The sequence below is a fragment of the Hyperolius riggenbachi genome, chromosome 9 (assembly GCF_040937935.1).
Source record: "Hyperolius riggenbachi isolate aHypRig1 chromosome 9, aHypRig1.pri, whole genome shotgun sequence".
In the NCBI taxonomy this organism is placed as follows: Eukaryota; Metazoa; Chordata; class Amphibia; order Anura; family Hyperoliidae; genus Hyperolius; species Hyperolius riggenbachi.
The window spans coordinates 254,664,509-254,681,222 of record NC_090654.1 but is presented as its reverse complement, the minus strand read 5'-3'; the positions used below and the strand labels follow the sequence as shown (position 1 = coordinate 254,681,222).

The 16,714-nt window shown below is 44.6% G+C and overlaps 1 protein-coding gene across 8 annotated transcripts in view; it reads left to right on the top strand.

Annotated features, from left to right (window-relative positions):
- KLC1 (kinesin light chain 1) overlaps positions 1–16,714 on the top strand; it is a 203,042-nt gene that overhangs the window by 97,239 nt on the left and 89,089 nt on the right. For all 8 annotated transcript variants that reach the window (XM_068254334.1, XM_068254333.1, XM_068254331.1 and 5 more), the window contains exons 7-12: positions 1,929–2,030; positions 4,793–4,966; positions 5,551–5,650; positions 7,431–7,480; positions 10,864–10,928; positions 11,864–11,972. In XM_068254334.1, coding sequence (XP_068110435.1) covers positions 1,929–2,030; positions 4,793–4,966; positions 5,551–5,650; positions 7,431–7,480; positions 10,864–10,928; positions 11,864–11,972 — 600 coding nt within the window. The remainder of the gene's footprint in view (positions 1–1,928; positions 2,031–4,792; positions 4,967–5,550; positions 5,651–7,430; positions 7,481–10,863; positions 10,929–11,863; positions 11,973–16,714) is intronic.

Genomic DNA, 16,714 nt, shown 5'->3' with positions numbered 1-16,714 from the left:
CGATCACTACAAAACCTGCTACGCCCATTTGTCACGGGAGCCAGAGAGGGTTTAGTGATCTTAACCTGGACCTTTTGTTATAGAACTGATGTGACTTGTTGTTAAGCCAAACCATTTTGTAGTTTGATAGTAAAAATTGCCTTTCCAAATACATTTACAAGGAGGCATCGTTGAATCACTGGACACATATACAACATCATAACTGGCTGCAAACTTTAGCAGCAGTACACAGTTTAGTGGACAGAACAAGCCCAAGTTCTCATTTCTTTAGTCCTGTATATGGGCAACTTCAGACACATTTGGGGACTGGATGCCATCCATAATATGGACCAAACTTATGTCTGTAGATCATACATTCAGTAATGGCATGCATAGCTAGAGTCTGCAGCTTCCCATTACATGGGCCATTAAAAGGAACCCGAGATATTAATATTGGCCTTCCATATAATAATCCGAACATTTGTATAGCGCTTTTCTCCTGTTGGACTTAAAGCGCTCAAGAGCTGCAGCCACTGGGACGCACTCAGGAGGCCAGCCTGCAGTGGTAGGGAGTCTTGCCTTGAACTCCTTACTGAATAAGTACTGACCCTAGCCAGGATCGAACCCTGGTCTCCCATGTCAAAGGCGGTGCCCTTAACCAGTACTCTATTCAGCCACTATATATATATATATATATATATATATATATATATATATATATATATATATATATATATATATATATATATATATATATATATATATATATATATATATATATATATATATATATATATATATATATATATATATATATAACAATTGCCCTCAGAAATATACCTCTATATAAGAAGTGCTTCCACATCGTACCCCCATATAACAGGACCTCACAACCAAATGAAAGAGCCATGACAGGACTGATCAGCCTAATCAAGTTACTGCAGTATTCCGAGAAACACACAAAATCTCTAGCTCTAGTCTTTAGAAACAAAGGTGATTCTTTAAACTAGTTCCATTTACCTCAATATAACAAACATTTTTCCTGACTCATAGAAGCTACAGGAAAGCCCATAATCCAGTTGGCTTGTCCTGCCATCTCTCAAGTCTCCCTTAAAGGAGGTGAGAGACATATGGAGGCCGACACATTTATTTCCTTGTAAATAATGCACATTGCCTGGCTGTCCTGCTGAGCCTTTGCCTCTAATACTTTTCGCCCTGAACAAGCATGCAGATTAGAGGTTTCTGACAAACATCTGATCTGTAAGGAATGTTTGTTACTGAGAGTTCTATGCACAGAGGGAGGTATTGCTTGTTTGGCAGTTGGAAACAAATGTTGTTTCCCACAATGCAAAGACGTTCACAGACAACAAAACTGTCAGAACCATGGTCATGACATCACTGTGGGAGGGGTTTCACCACAATATCAGCCATACAGACCACACTGATGATCTATTTGTGAATGGGTAAATATTTATTGTGGAAAAAGGGGTATCAGCTACTGAGTAGGATGAAGATCAGTTTTGGGTTAAAGTTCCTCCTAAGTTAGACTTATCCTTGATTCCACCTCTGCGCTGCCCTCCAATGTGTATTACAGCTCTCACTATGATCGTATGTACCATAAATATTATGTCTCCTGATGGAATGCTTAGTCATTGGCAGCACAGCAAAGCTTATAGCGGTTTCCTCCTCGTCACATAGTTGATGTACATTGTTGGTCATTTTGCTTTGCTTTATGGGTAAGTAAGACAGCTGACTGAGCTGTGACCTTTCAGAACACTGGAACACCAGATCTTCTCTCCCCCGCAAACACTAATTCCTGACTCCTTCCTCTCCTCCACCGAAATTGATTTCCTTTCAGTGTTTGTCCTTAGAGACTCCCGGTACTTTGCTGTGCTGATAATGCGGATCTTGCAGCCTGTAGGTAGTAATCTCTATATTATGCTCTGCAGGTTGCAGCCACTCTCAATAACCTGGCTGTGCTCTATGGAAAGAGGGGGAAATACAAGGAAGCTGAACCACTATGCAAGAGGGCCCTGGAGATCCGGGAAAAGGTAAGCCAATGTTTTTACGAGTAACTGAATACCTTTTGGTTAGAGAATGTCTGTGCTGGTTTCTCATGGCCGGAGCAAGACACATGTGAAGGACGTGTACAGTCAGCACTTTGCCTGTCTGCATAACTGAGCCCTCCTGAACTGTATGCTGTAGCGCACTGACACAAATCTGGTGCATGTTCTGTTTAGTGATATATATTTTTTTTTCACCAAAATGAGCCCTGTCCAAAGTCTGGCCCGTGGGCCACGTGGCCCACCGAGCCTTTTCTGGTGGCCCCCAAAGCTCTCTACAGTTGTTTATTTGACGCAGACTGTAGATGTGGGGCTGCATGTAGGGGCCAACTTGGGTTGCCACTCTGCCTTCTCTTCTGCCACTGATTAGCAGCTGCCATTGTGCCAATAGCAGTAACAACCACTGATTAGCAGCTACTACTGTGCCAGCAGCAGTAACAGCCATTGATTAGCAGCCACCACTGTGCCAGCCACAGTAACAGCCACTGATTAGTAGCCACTACAGTGCCAGCAGCAGTAACAACCACTAATTAGCAACTGGTGCTGTGCCAGCAGCAATAACAGACCCTGATTAGCAGCTGACACTGTGCCAACAGCAGTAACAGCCAATCGCTAGCAGTCGCCACTGTGCCAGCAGCAATAACAGCCACTGATTAGCAGTTCCCACTGTACTATCTGCACACGTGTAGGGGTCATGTCCATTGAAAAGGTTTTATTTGACAAAACGTCACAGGCACAGTGTACCTAACGGCAATCGCCAAAAACTGTATTTAATTTCGCTAGTGCGGCCCCCTAGAACAGTGATATGGCCCTTGGCCTAAAAAGTTTGGACACCCCTGCTCTAGAGTAAAGGTGCATAAATGTGCTCAACGAAACTCGGCCAACTCTCAAGCATTTGTTCAGGTATCGCTTGAGCCCATTTAAAGATTGAAAACCTAGAATCTTTAGGCTCACTAGGAGCTTAAAGGATCACCATCATGACAAATTGTGTATGCATACGTATAAAATGTAAATGTGTTCCAGAGTTAAATGCACTAAAAATTACCTCTCTCCTATGTTGCTGTTGCTTACAGTAAAAAGCTGGTTTTGGACTAGCCCATCTCATTGGGGATTCGCTGTATTGCCTTCTTTCTTTACAAACGCACCCTATCTAAATGATCAAAGAGGCCCTGTCTATATCAAAGAGGTCGTCTATAAAGTGCTCAACCCACAAAGTGCCACCCCAGGGATTGATCACTTTTGGGTGACGACAGTCCTGTGTGCACCTCGGCAGTGATGATCTAATTCTTGGGCTTGCAAGCGCTCCAGGCCAATTTATTTTAGCACATTTTTATTTGTCATTTATTACATTTGCTTGCTACTGAATAGTACTGCTGTAATGTGTATGTATTCCCACTTGTCACTAGGTGGCAGTGTGAGACAATAGAGGACTTCTGCTTTCAGTTTCTGTATTTTTTTAGCAGGGAGAGATCAAAGCGCACCAAGAATATACAGCACGAGTTTTGCTGACTGAGTTCAAAAGCAGCGCACTTATCTCAAACGAGAGAACTCTATTGAAGCTGCTAATGGGTTCAATCTCCAGTGTACCTTTTCTGGGGTCCTTTTCTGCTGAGTTGTGTTACTTTCCTGTGAACTAAGCAGCAGATTTCCAAAAGTGCTTATTTCTGCCCTGGAAAAAGCCTGCTGACCTGGGTGACAGGGAAATGGTGGCAATCTGTGGCGCCACTACATCGTCCATCTGCTTGTTATAAACCGCAGCTGTCCTGGAGACAAGGGAGTTCCTCTTATTAAACTGATATCCACATTTGTAGGGTAAAATATTGTTTGTGTTCGAGTTCAGCTGTAAATAATGTTAAAGCGGATCCAAGATGAAAAACTAACTATAACAATTAACTTGTCTATATATCTTTTCTAAAGTTTAGATGGTTTACACAGCAAATCTAGCTGCAAACAGCTTCAACAGAACATGATTATTTCTTCCTGTGATACAAGGCAGCGGCCATGTTCTGTTTGTCACATTACACACAGGCAACCTGATCTGCATTTCCACCCCTCAACCTGTGAAAACCTAATTCCCCCTCCTCACCTCTGCCTCTGAAATCTCTGGCTAGTAATACCTCCCCCCTCCTCCTGCCCAGACCAAGCTCTCATAAGCCCTTGCTACTGTCTGAAAATGCCAAGGCACTCTGAAAAGCTGTGCGCGAGGCTAGTTTAGTTTATAGGGAATTAGAGTATTAAAACAAAAAAAGTATTCGGCTTGAGGAATGCCCTATAAACTATATGAAAGGAACGCAATTATACAATGAGTAAAAGTTTCTCGGATCCACTTTAAACTTGGCTGCTGAAGATAAATGTGAACAGAAGTTTTTATATTTTATACTGCTGATATTAGCTGGGACATGTACTGTAGGTAGCGTGTAACTGTAGTTAATGATGTGTCTCAACAACCGTGTCTCCCTTGTGTGTTCTACTGTGCCCTGGTAGCAGAAAAGGAAGAGACTGGCAGTTGTTAGAAGCAGGGCTGTGGAGTCAGAACAATTTTTGTATACCCGTGGGCGGTAGTTTCATAAACAGAGGAGTTGGATGAATTTTGTACCCACTCCATGTGGAACAGTCTCTGCCCTTCTAACCAGGGCGGTTAGAAGGGCAGAGACTGTTCCACGTTCGAAATGTCATACATGATGGCCAGACATATCCATAGAACCATTACTGTACTTTAACATCGGTTGTGGATTGTGTTTCCTGTGCAGGTGTTGGGGAAGGACCACCCTGACGTAGCCAAGCAGCTGAACAACTTGGCGTTGCTATGTCAGAACCAGGGCAAATACGAGGAAGTGGAGTACTATTACCAGAGGGCCCTGGAGATTTACCAGACCAAGCTGGGGCCCGATGATCCCAATGTGGCGAAAACAAAGAACAACCTGGTAATGTATAAAAACCTGATGCGAACCTAGGCAGCAGCAGAAGAGCATGTGATTGAAAACTAATCCGATCTTAATGCGCCCCTGAACGGACATGTGACATGGGATAAACGTGGCTACATATATAGTAAGATGGTATTAATAATAACTTGTCCTGAGGTCCCTTTATTTTTAATCTTATATTCCATGGGTAAAAAAGGGATTTTATCTTTGCAAATTAACAGAAGTCAAATTCAGTCCAACTCTCCTGAAAAGTAAATAGAAGCCAAAACACTTCTATTTAGCTGAGGAAACACTTCTGACAATAAAACGCACACACTCGCACACACTGCCCTTGTCACAAGATAAATTCTTATGTATCTTTCTAGCTGCCCATTCACATAGCAATGAGGATACCAGCCCTGGGTTGTTTTTGTGTGATGCAAATGCAGTTACTATTGGTATATAAAATGACAAAATAGGAATCCCAAACAAGCGTCACTATAGATTTCATTCCTCCAAATCTTATGGATTAAATCTGTTGTTTGTGTCTTGTGTCTGTCTCCCTGGCTGTGTACCCACTGTGACCAGTCATTTGTATATTCCAGGCATCCTGCTATCTGAAGCAAGGCAAATTTAAGCAAGCTGAAACTTTATACAAGGAAATCCTGACACGGGCGCATGAAAGGGAATTTGGATCAGTTGATGGTAAGCATTTAGACCAAATCCAGGGACAAACAAAATCTAACATGAAGTATTTAGCTGCTGATTCTCATTGGCTACAATTCACAAAGCAGCATGTGGTAATGTGGAAAACAGCTGATTTTATCGAACGTTTAGTGAAATGTCAATTCACTAAGGCTGTTACTGCATGTCACGCTGAAATTACACACAAGTTATGGTAAATGACCTCAACACATGTCAGTAGATTTCAATTCACAAAGATTAGAGCATGTGGTAAAGCCAAGAGGGATGTTTGGTATTTCTCATGAGCTCTAATCTGTCAGAAGCTGGCAAATAGCGTGCGGTAGCATTGACAGACAGCAGAGAGCCAATAGGAAGAGCTTCCCCCTCCTGCTTCTCACGCCATTTAATCTGATACACTTGCGGGCGGGAGGACAGATAAGGAGACATTCAGAGATGCTTTTCTGCATCACTTTAGGTATGCAGATCCTATATAGAAGAGTGGCCTCTAATGGCTTGTAAGCACAATTAAATTGATGCAGAAAGCCTTTTTATTCCCTCTAGCTGTCGCCAGACACAGGAACTGCTGATGCAGACCAGTCCACACAGGCTGCTGCATAAACCTCCTCCTCTGGTGAGACTTCCACATACCGAACAGGGTTTGGTGAATGGGCCCAACATATTTCAGTAAATTACAGAACTTCTACCGCACCTGTAAAAATCTTTGTACAAAAAAAAATAAAAATCTAAAATTTCAAATGCTGTATTTTTCCAACCTGATTTTTCTTAGCTGGTAACTGGTATTGTTTAAAAGGAAATATATATGGCAGCCTCCTTATTCCCCTCAGTTCAGTTGTCATTTAAAGTGGGCCTGAACTCTTGCACAGGACAGAAGGAAAACCTAGAGAAATGCACACTGTATGTATTTAGAGAGTTCAGCCTGTCTAATTCCCCCTCCTCTGTGACTGTTAACTGTAATTTAATATCTCAGCTGGCTGCCTTGGCAGAGCAGCTAATTTGCAAACACAGGATATTAACCCTATATCTGCTTGAAAGCAGGAAGGAGAAACGCTGCAGATTTTTTGCAGGATTTGTATCAGCTGTAACAAGGAAATGTTTTTCTTTAAAGATGGTTATGCTGATGCTTATCTTTTACAGCAGAGAGGAGGTTCTGAGTTCAGGTTTCGCTTTAAGCAATTGCACTCACAAACCAATGTTGTGACAGCACGCAGCCACATAAACCTTGAGCATGATTGTGCAGGAATTGCACGCAAGCACCTGCAGCATGTGTAACTATTTTTTGCCTCCAAAATTTGCATGCGACGGAAACCAGCCTAAGAATCAACGCACAAATTTTCCCTACACGAAAATGCACAAATTTGTATGTAGTGCAAACGCCATACTTGACAGGAGGTTTGGCTGAAGTTGATAAAATTTGCACTCTGGATTAAAAGGCATGATTTTATCCTGTTCGGGGTTCCCCTGGAACTCTGGGTGTACACATGCCAGGGCAAGGATGTGCAGCTCCAGTCTAACAACCCTCAGGGCCTTGCAGGCAATGATTCTATTTATTAGCTGAGCTTGTCTGTATATTTATGTGTTTGGAGGGGTTGGAGAGACATCCCTGTGGCATCAACCTGTCTCACGGAATAAAATAGTAACTGGCAAATTGCTCAGTAGGACTCGGGAGGACATTAAACCATTGGATGGGGCAGTTTGATGTGTAGGACTTTCAGACCTTGTAGGATACACACAGTAATCACAATTATACTGTTTTTTATTTTTTTTTCTCTCCCCCTTGCAGATGAGAACAAACCTATCTGGATGCACGCTGAAGAAAGAGAAAAATTTAAAGTAAGAATCACACGCTTGTCAATAAATGGCTGGTGATTGAGTGGATGTTGGGCTCTGGGAAAAAAATATAAATGAGCTTGTTTAACAGAATGCTGTTGTGAGCACAGGGGCACACTGCTAATGGTTTTTCCGTTTAGCACCAAAATAACCCACAGGCTTATGTTCTCCCCCCCCCCCCCCCAAAGTACAAGTTCACCTTCTTAACATTTGTTGTCCCTTTTTCCATGTTTATTATGCATCAAAAGCCGCGATTTGCTGCACTGGAAGTCTTTCCGTAGAGTCTTCCTGCTATGTGAATTGTGGCTTTGCATAGCGGGCATGGAGCGGACACCAGGGTGGTTAAGGGTGAGAGTTTGGGTTCTGTGTTGAGGGTAGGGTTAGGTTAAGTCATAGTAAAATATTGGTACAGGTTACTGATATTTTACTATATGAGTTCAGTAGTAGAATATTGCTAATTTTATTGATATTCTACTAGCAGCAGCCCCCTGCGCTTTCTTTTTTTTCTATACGCAATGAAACCAGGCCACCTTTAAAGGGAAGTCTGAGGAAATAATAAGAAAAAAATATACGGTACACTTACCTTGGGCTTCCTCCAGCCCCTGGCAGCCGTCCTGTGCCCTCTCCGCAGCTCTGTTGGCTCCCGGTCCCCTCTGGTGCAGATGCTGACCTTGCCAGGTCGGCATCTTCCTGCATCCCTCCTGCCTTCCACCGTGCAGGCGCAGAACAGTCCAAATTATGTCTTTTTTTTTTTTTTTAATTTTGAAGTCCACGGATGTGTCCTTTAAATGATACCTTGGTCCTGAACCAAATCGGAAAGTGTGTGTGTCAGTGTATTATGCCGTGGGAGTATGCGCGTACTCCTGCTAGATGTAGCCGTTGCACAAGACCACTAGGTACACAAGTGGGCATGCTAAGTGTGCGCTTCCAGTATGTTCGGGTCAGATGGCCGTGTGCGCTCCCAGTATGTTCGGGTCAGATGGCCGCGTGCGCCACCCGCGCGTACTCCCTCGGGCATAATGTGCCTGTGACTAGGGCCTGTGAACGTGGGCCGGTTACAACTGAACAGATATGGACGCCAGGCCACGGGAGGTGTGGTGAGCCTATTTGCACCTCCCGACACAAACACAGGACATCCATTTCCGATTTGGTTCAGGACTAAGGTATCATTTAAGTATCAGGATCCCATAATAGACAAATTTTCATGTTTATTTTAGGACATTTTGGGTTAGTTTGGGTGTCCTTCCAGATAAGGTCCTGGATGACAAACGCTGCCACTTATAAATACCTTACTATGTGTACAGGACAAATCTCCACTGAAGGATTTTAGCTTTTTTCATATATTTTATATTTGGCCTAAAGGTAATTTATGCTGGCAAAAATGGAATGTATTTTGTACTGCTTTTTTATGCTGCATTATACTGATGTGTCCAGTTGCAGAATAGTGGGAGCATGGCCCTGTGCAGAGTATAGGTATCCTGAGCATACAGCAAGCCTCCTCCTCCTCATTTCATGGGATTGGCTGGTCTGCATCCCTGACTTGTTATTGGTAGGCTGGTAATTCTGAGCCATCACTTCATCTTTCTCCTTCCTTTTGCCTTTGTGTATCCTTCTGATTAGGGATGAGCTGATTTCTGAGTTTCTGATCGGAATTGGCATTCCATGGCTGAAATCCGTATGCAAAGATAAAATTGCACAGAAACATTGCATTACTGAGACTTGGAAATTTTAGGCTAATCACAAGACTTGGAAGCATCAACCAATCAGAGAGATATACCGTATTTTTCGCCGTATAAGACGCACTTTTTCTCCTCAAAAAATAGGGGGAAAAAGTCCCTGCGTCTTATACGGCAAAGGCAGGGAATTCCCGACTTAGAAACGCCCGCCGATACGGACCGCGACCCGCCGCCACGTCGGGAATTCCCTGCCTGTGTGGCTGCACCCGACGTATGCATCTGCCTGCTCCCCATGCCTGTAATGTGTCCGGCTGAGTGTGTTACATGCCCCCTCCCGCTGTGTTCCTTATCGCTGCGTGCCCCCGCGAGTGTCTAATATGCCCGCTCCCCCGCCTGCCTTATCTCCCTCCCCCATGTCTTGGCTGGCCCCCCCGGGTGTTAATCTGCAGCGGGCTTACCTCTCCGCCATGCCCGCGAGGATTGGAGACCTCCTTCACAGCCGCGCATCTCGCTCTAGTGATCGGCATGTGATAATGACGCAATCGCCACATGCCGATCACTAGAGCGAGATGCGCGGCTGTGAAGGAAGTCTCCAATCCTCGCGGGCATGGTGGAGAGGTAAGCCCGCTGCAGATTAACACCCGGGGGGGGGGCCAGCCAAGACATGGGGGAGGGAGATAAGGCAGGCGGGGGAGCGGGCATATTAGACACTCACGGGGGCACGCAGCGATAAGGAACACAGCGGGAGGGGGCATGTAACACACTCAGCCGGACACACAGGCATGGGGGAGAGGGCAGAGGCATAAGTCAGGTGCAGCCACATGAGGGACACAGAGGATACAGCAGGCATGGGGGACACAGAGGACACATGGGGGACACAGAGGACACATGGGGGACACAGGCACATGGGGCAGGCATGAGGGACACATGAGGCATGCATAGGTGACACAGAGGACATATGGGGACACAGGCACATGGGGCAGGCATGAGGGACACATGGGGGACACAGAGGACACATGGGGCAGGTATTGGGGACACTGGGGAGACAATGGGACACAGGAGGACAACATTTGAGGGGTAACATGTACAAGACGCTCCTGGAATATGGACGCACCAGGTTTAGTATATATTTTTTTTTTCTCTGGTTTTTGCCCTCTAAACCTGGGTGCGTCTTATATTCCGGAGCGTCTTATACGGCGCGAAATACGGTACCATGGAAATCAGAATATCGCTGTCATTTTTGGCTAATCACAAGACTCTGAGGTATTAGGCCAATCAGAGAATGCAGAATTTTACCACAGTTGCCGACCAGAAATGGAGAATTCTGCAAAAAATATTTTTTATATTTTTGCTATTCGCTAACTTTATTGCAACTGCCATCCAACCCCCTCCCCCCCCCCCCCCCCCCCCCTCGCAAAACACCAAAAAAACATAAACCAAAAAAACATAAACCAAAAAAAAAAATCTGCGTTAATTGGAAAATCTGATCTCCATGGATATCGAAAAGACACTTTTTGGGAAGCGAAGATCCGTTGGTACCGGAAATCAGAATTTCCGACCATCCCTTCTTATGATGAAGCAGGCAGTCCAGCAGTTGGCAAGCATAGAGATGTTTGAGATTATTCATCTTAGAATTAATACAGTGAATAATTTAGAGGCATTTTCATATCTTTTCTTTAATTTTGGATGACTTTGTGAGTTTGTGTTTAGGGGAAACAGAAGGACGGCACATTTGGAGAGTATGGAGGCTGGTATAAAGCATGCAAAGTTGATAGGTAAGTGAAGGTTGGGGAACACCATTTCCTGGCTGAAATACTGCTCAATTTATATGTTGTTTAGTTGGACATTATTTTAAGGCCTCCTTCAGGGCTTGTTCACATCTAGGGTGTTTTCTGACTTTTTTTTTTTCCTGAGCAGGCGATTTTCAAAATCGCCCACAAAACGCTAGTGCAATGAATCTCTATGAGAAGGTTTATATCAGCGCGTTTCATCCACTTTGCGCTCCGCAAAGTGGTGCCTGTACCATTTTTGGGGTGATTTTGGTCTGATGCGCACCCTGCCTAAGGCCCCATTCACACTTGCGGTTCGAGTCCGCGGGGGTCCGTACACCGTACGGGTCTTTGCGGTGGCCACAAGGCGGCACAAGTTGCGGATCCGGAATGTATCAGTTCCGGCTACAATAAAGTAGCCGGAACTAGATACTTTGCAGTGCCAGAAAGGCACCGCAAGCATGGGGGATACCGGCGTGTAGTCCGGGCCCCCCAAGTGGCATAGGACCGGTGCTGGAAGCATCCGGTCCTATTGCCAGTGTGATGAGAAACATCCATTTCTCATTGCACAGCATGGGCCACATGTTCGGGTCAGGATCCGGCCCGGGTCCGCAGCCACACCGGGACGGACTGAAAAATAGCGCATGTTGGAAAAAAAAGTCGGACCGTCCCGGAGCTGCGTTCCCAAGACGGATCCGGACGGCGCACGAGTGTGAATGGATACATTAACAATGTATCCATTCACCATCCGCTGTGTACGGAACGTTCCGGGTCTGGGGAAGCCGGACCTGGAACGCTAATGTGAACCGGGCCTAAAGCTTTTGTCTAGCCTAATATTTAAACTGTGTGAAGGTGATATGAAGGCTGTGTACTGTAATGTAAGGTTGCTGGTCACACTCTCTCTTGAGAGATGCAGCTTCATCACTGGAATCTCTCTTCAGCCCAACAGTGACAACAACTCTGAAAAATCTTGGAGCACTTTACAGACGTCAGGGCAAGTTTGAAGCTGCAGAAACTCTAGAGGAGGCGGCAATGAGGTCACGGAAACAGGTAAGTGGGGATGTCTGTGTGCTCCATCCTGCTCTGTTCACTGTTGCTTCATATAGCAATTATAATCTTTATACACAAGATAAACGCCTCATTCTCTTTGTATTTTATTGTTCATAGTCATACCAAAGGGGAGTTCTTAAAGGAAACCTCAGATGAATGTTATTAGTATATTTATACCTACCTGAGGTTTGCTTCATCCCACGAGGTGCGTGGGCTCCCTCGCCGGCCACTCCCCGGCAGCTCCGTTTTCTTGTTATCCCCCACTCTTTTATTTATGCTCGGCCACACGCGCACCCCCATTGCGCTTCCGCAGCCAGGAGTGTTCTGTGCTTGTGCAATAGTACTGCGCATGCGCAGAATACTCCTGTGTATGGGAGCGCAGCGGGGTGCGTGCAACCAGGCCCCACATGCGCAAAAGCACACGACTGGCCAGATTACCAGGGGGATTAAAAGAAAACGGAGCTGCTGGAGAGGACAGTGAGGGAGCCCATGTACCTCATGGGGCTGGAGGAAGCCCCAGGTAAGTATAAATACACCGATACAACCAATCGCAGGTACACTTTAATAGCTGTTGTGGCTAACCGGACATAAATATATAAATGGATCAAACAAAAATAAGTAGGGTTTTCCGGTCCAGTATAGATCTTGACAGATCAATAATATAAAAGTAATTTCAACAAAGAAAAAAAATGTGTGCATCAACCAAGTAGAACCTGATAAATATGGCTTTGCAAATTTGGTCTAATTGGCTAATCATGAGACATCGCTCATGCAAATGTGCATTAATATAATAGTAACATTTGTTAAACATCTCTAAATGTCAGGTACATAGACATCATCAATAAAATATAGATTTTGAAATCATGTCAATAAAAACAGTACAGTGTGCAGCCTAACGCATGTTTCGGAGCTAAAATGCTACTTCTTCAGAGGTATAAAAAATTGCAAGTAAATATCCATGAAGTCGAAGATAAAAAGATACTATCGTACAGTCATAGCACCATAGTATCCACCCAGATGTTCAGAGTATCCCCACAGGGTAGTGTTCAACAATATGCACTGGAAGAATTTAAAAGTGGACCTCTCACACAAAAAACAGAATTCATGCTGTCAGCGTGGGCAGCTGATGTTAGAGTAGCAAGGGTAGGACAGTAGAGTCCGAAAATGGACACAATCCTATGTCCCAGCCAAACAATGGCAAATAAGGTACAACTGTGTCAGCGTCCCACTAAAAGTAAGTCAATAGCGAGAATGCAGTGGTTTGGCGTGCAACATAACTTAGCTTTATCCACCACATGTACTGTTTAAGTGGACCTGTATTGATTACACAAATGTATTACTCGCCCATATTAGGAATTCCCAGCTAAAGAATACCTAGCTATATAAAATAACCCCTGATGATTCCTGCTAACTCTAGTGTAAATCACTTAGTTTTGTAGCTTCTCCATGATGGTGGCAGCCATGTTTTTTTTTCTCCTGAGGCTTGTGCTAGGATCTTACACCTGGGGCAGTTCCTGTCCAAGTCCCTTTACTTCTAATTTTGCATGTGTCAGATGACCTCACTCTCCCACAATGCTTCTGTGAGGTAAACCGTGAGAATTTTGCCTACATAATCTATCAAAAGCTTTTATGGAAGCTTTTTATAACTGAAATATGCTGTTTAATAATGTTAGCATTTCTTTCGACCTAAAATAATTTGATAGTCAAACAGGTTATAAATCCATGTTATATGAAGCCAGAAAGGTGTAGTTGTTCCTGATAAGTGTATAGGAAAACATTGAAACTTGGCTACTTATTTGTTGGTAACTGGAGCAACATCTTTGACGTAAGACCAAAGCAAAATTCCCCTGCACCAGTTATTAGAAGGAGCATTCAAAACACAAAGCCATCCAGCGCAGGATCCTTTTAAATAAGGACCAAGCTTCTTTAAAGAGGAGCTGTTAGGTATAGGGTCTCAGAGAAAAAAAAAACCACATATATCAGTAGCTAAATATTGGCTGTACTTACATTACATATGCAATTCACTGTCCACGTTTGGATTTCACAGAATTTTTATATAGTATTTGCAGAGATTGATGCTCCTGACAGTTCATGGCAGGTTCCATCTTTGACTGTCTTGTCTGAAGCCAATTGTGATGTAATATCCTCCCTTACCCTGCTTCCTGATTCATTATTCTTTACCCTCCCAAGTCCCAGCCCTCAAACACTCCCACCAGTCTCTGGTCTAACAGGACTGGTCTAACAGTCTGGCACTCAGCGGGGGTGGAGCGATCATGTCGGGGGGGGGGGGGGTGGCTGTTGCGTGCGATCTCGCTGTCATTTGGGGGGGGGGGGGCGGGAGTGCGGGCGATCGTGATGTCATTTGTGGGGTGTGGGCGATCGTGATGTCATTCCCGGGGGCGGGGTGTGGGAGATCATCGTAATGTCATTTCGGGGGGGGGGGGGGGGGAGTGCGTGCGATCGTGGTCATCCGCAGGGGGGAGGGGGGGGTGATGGTTGCAGGCGATCGTCATGCCATTTCCCGTGATCGTGATGTAATTCGCGGGGTGGGGGGGAGGGACGGAAGGGTGCGGGCGATCGTGAGGTCATTTGTGTGTGTGTGTGGGGGGGGGGGGGGTTGCGGGCGATCGTGATGTCATTACAACCAACTCCATACATACAAAAATAAAGGCAGATAAAAACAATTGCGTGGATGGGGAAGGAGGGAGAGAGGAAGCAGCCAATCAGGCTGCAGTAAATAGTTTAAAGAGAAACTCCAACCTAGAATTGAACTTTATCCCAATCAGTAGCTGATACCCCCTTTTACATGAGAAATATAATGATTTTCACAAACAGACCATCAGGGGGCGCTGTATGACTGATTTTGTGCTGAAACCCCTCCCACAAGAAGCTCTGAGTACCGTGGTATTCTGGGCAAACTGCCACAATGTAACAATGTTCACAGACAGGAATGAGCTGTTTACAGCTGTCTCTAACAGCCAAAACCGCTAGGAAGCAGCTACATAACCTGCCCACAGTAAAAATGTCACCATGTAATACATGTCAGAATGTGAATCTGGGAGAGGAAAGATTTTACAATGAGCAAACACTGACTAAATCATTTATACATAATTATGGTAAAAAATTAAGCACTTTTTTTTACTACATTATTTTCACTGGAGTTCCTCTTTAAGAGGTTTAAATTACCTTTTTTTAGCCTAACAGTTTTTCTTTAATGCAGATTTAGTAGCTCATGCATCTCCATGCTAATGCACAGCTCATGCATCTCTTCCTATGTATTAAAGTTACATTGTTTTTATACTGTTTGTTGCATTGTTCAAATTGTAATTGTCTGTTCTTTGTGCCAGTGCCAGCATGCTGTGTTGAGTGGTCCTCTGGTAATGTGATTTGTGACTGTATCAGTGTCTCCCTGCTGACACTCAGAGCTCAGTGTGTGATGAGAAGGGATGGGAACAGGTTAAGGTAACCATGCATCTAGTGATGTATGGGCAGACAAATCTCAGTCTAATTGTATCAGCTACACTTCGAGGAAATTTACCGGGCAGATATTGAACGGATGGTTTTGTTAAAGTGGAACCGATCTTTAAAGTTTAGGCACCTTCAAATTCTGAGGTGGGTGGAGAGACTGCCTGAGAGTAATGCTAACAGATCATTTGATCTAAAGAACAAGCCACTTACTTTATATACAGCCCACCTATAGCAATGCCATCTTGTTAGGGCCTTGTGCTGTCTGGAACCTTTGATTGAATCTATAGAAGAAGGCTTCCCCAGTCTGTAGATTAAAGAGTAAGTGCACTTTGCCATTAGACTGTAGTACTGTAAGCTGCATGCTACTTTGGCAGTCTTACGGTAGCCATACATCTCTGGATTTGGCGGCTGATCGACCACCCGATTCGATAATTATCAAATCAGATGAGAAGCTGTGATGCCAAGAGCATGACCGATCAGCAATTCAACCAATTTCTGGCCAAAATTGGTTGCATGTATCGCTCGGCCATGCTTGAAAATCTCGGGCCGACGTGCACGATCGGGTGTGCGGCTGTAACAGCGTGCGATAATCGTGAATGATGAACGTAATGAAAACTGTTGGCCGCATCCCCCCAAATGTTAGATGGACCCCAGTTCGCATGCATTAATACTTTATTTGTGTCACGCTGTCCCTCGAGTGTCCACCGCTGTGTCCGCACTCTTCTTCCTCATTGGTGCCCCACGTGGGATGAGTGTGTAACGTTAAACATGCGCCCCACGTGCAATACACCGGCAACCACGTAGGGGCACCAATGAGGAAGAGCGGACAGGTAAAGTATTATGCACGGGCACCAGGCTGTCCATCAAACATTTAGGGGGCAGTGTCATGAGGCAAATTCCAAGAAGAGTTCATGCTGAAATTGATTGGGAATCGGCCTACGGTCCATGGCGGCAAACAGATCTCGCTCTGATCGATTCTAAACACAAAGAGATTTGTCTCTTGATCGATTGGCCACTAAAATAGCATGATATATGGCCACCTTTAGATGCTTAGGTGGCGGGTTTGTTAGGTCATAGTTGCAGAGATGTCCCTAGATGACAAACATTCGTTTTGAGCATTTTACCCCCACTTCTCACCTAGAATTGAACTTTTACGTGATGGACTTCTACCTAATGGACATTTTATTCTACCCACATACATCAAACCATGAGCTCTGGTGTCAGGTCTGTGGAATGGTTCATGTTATGATTATGTCAAGGTCCATGGGTCTTCT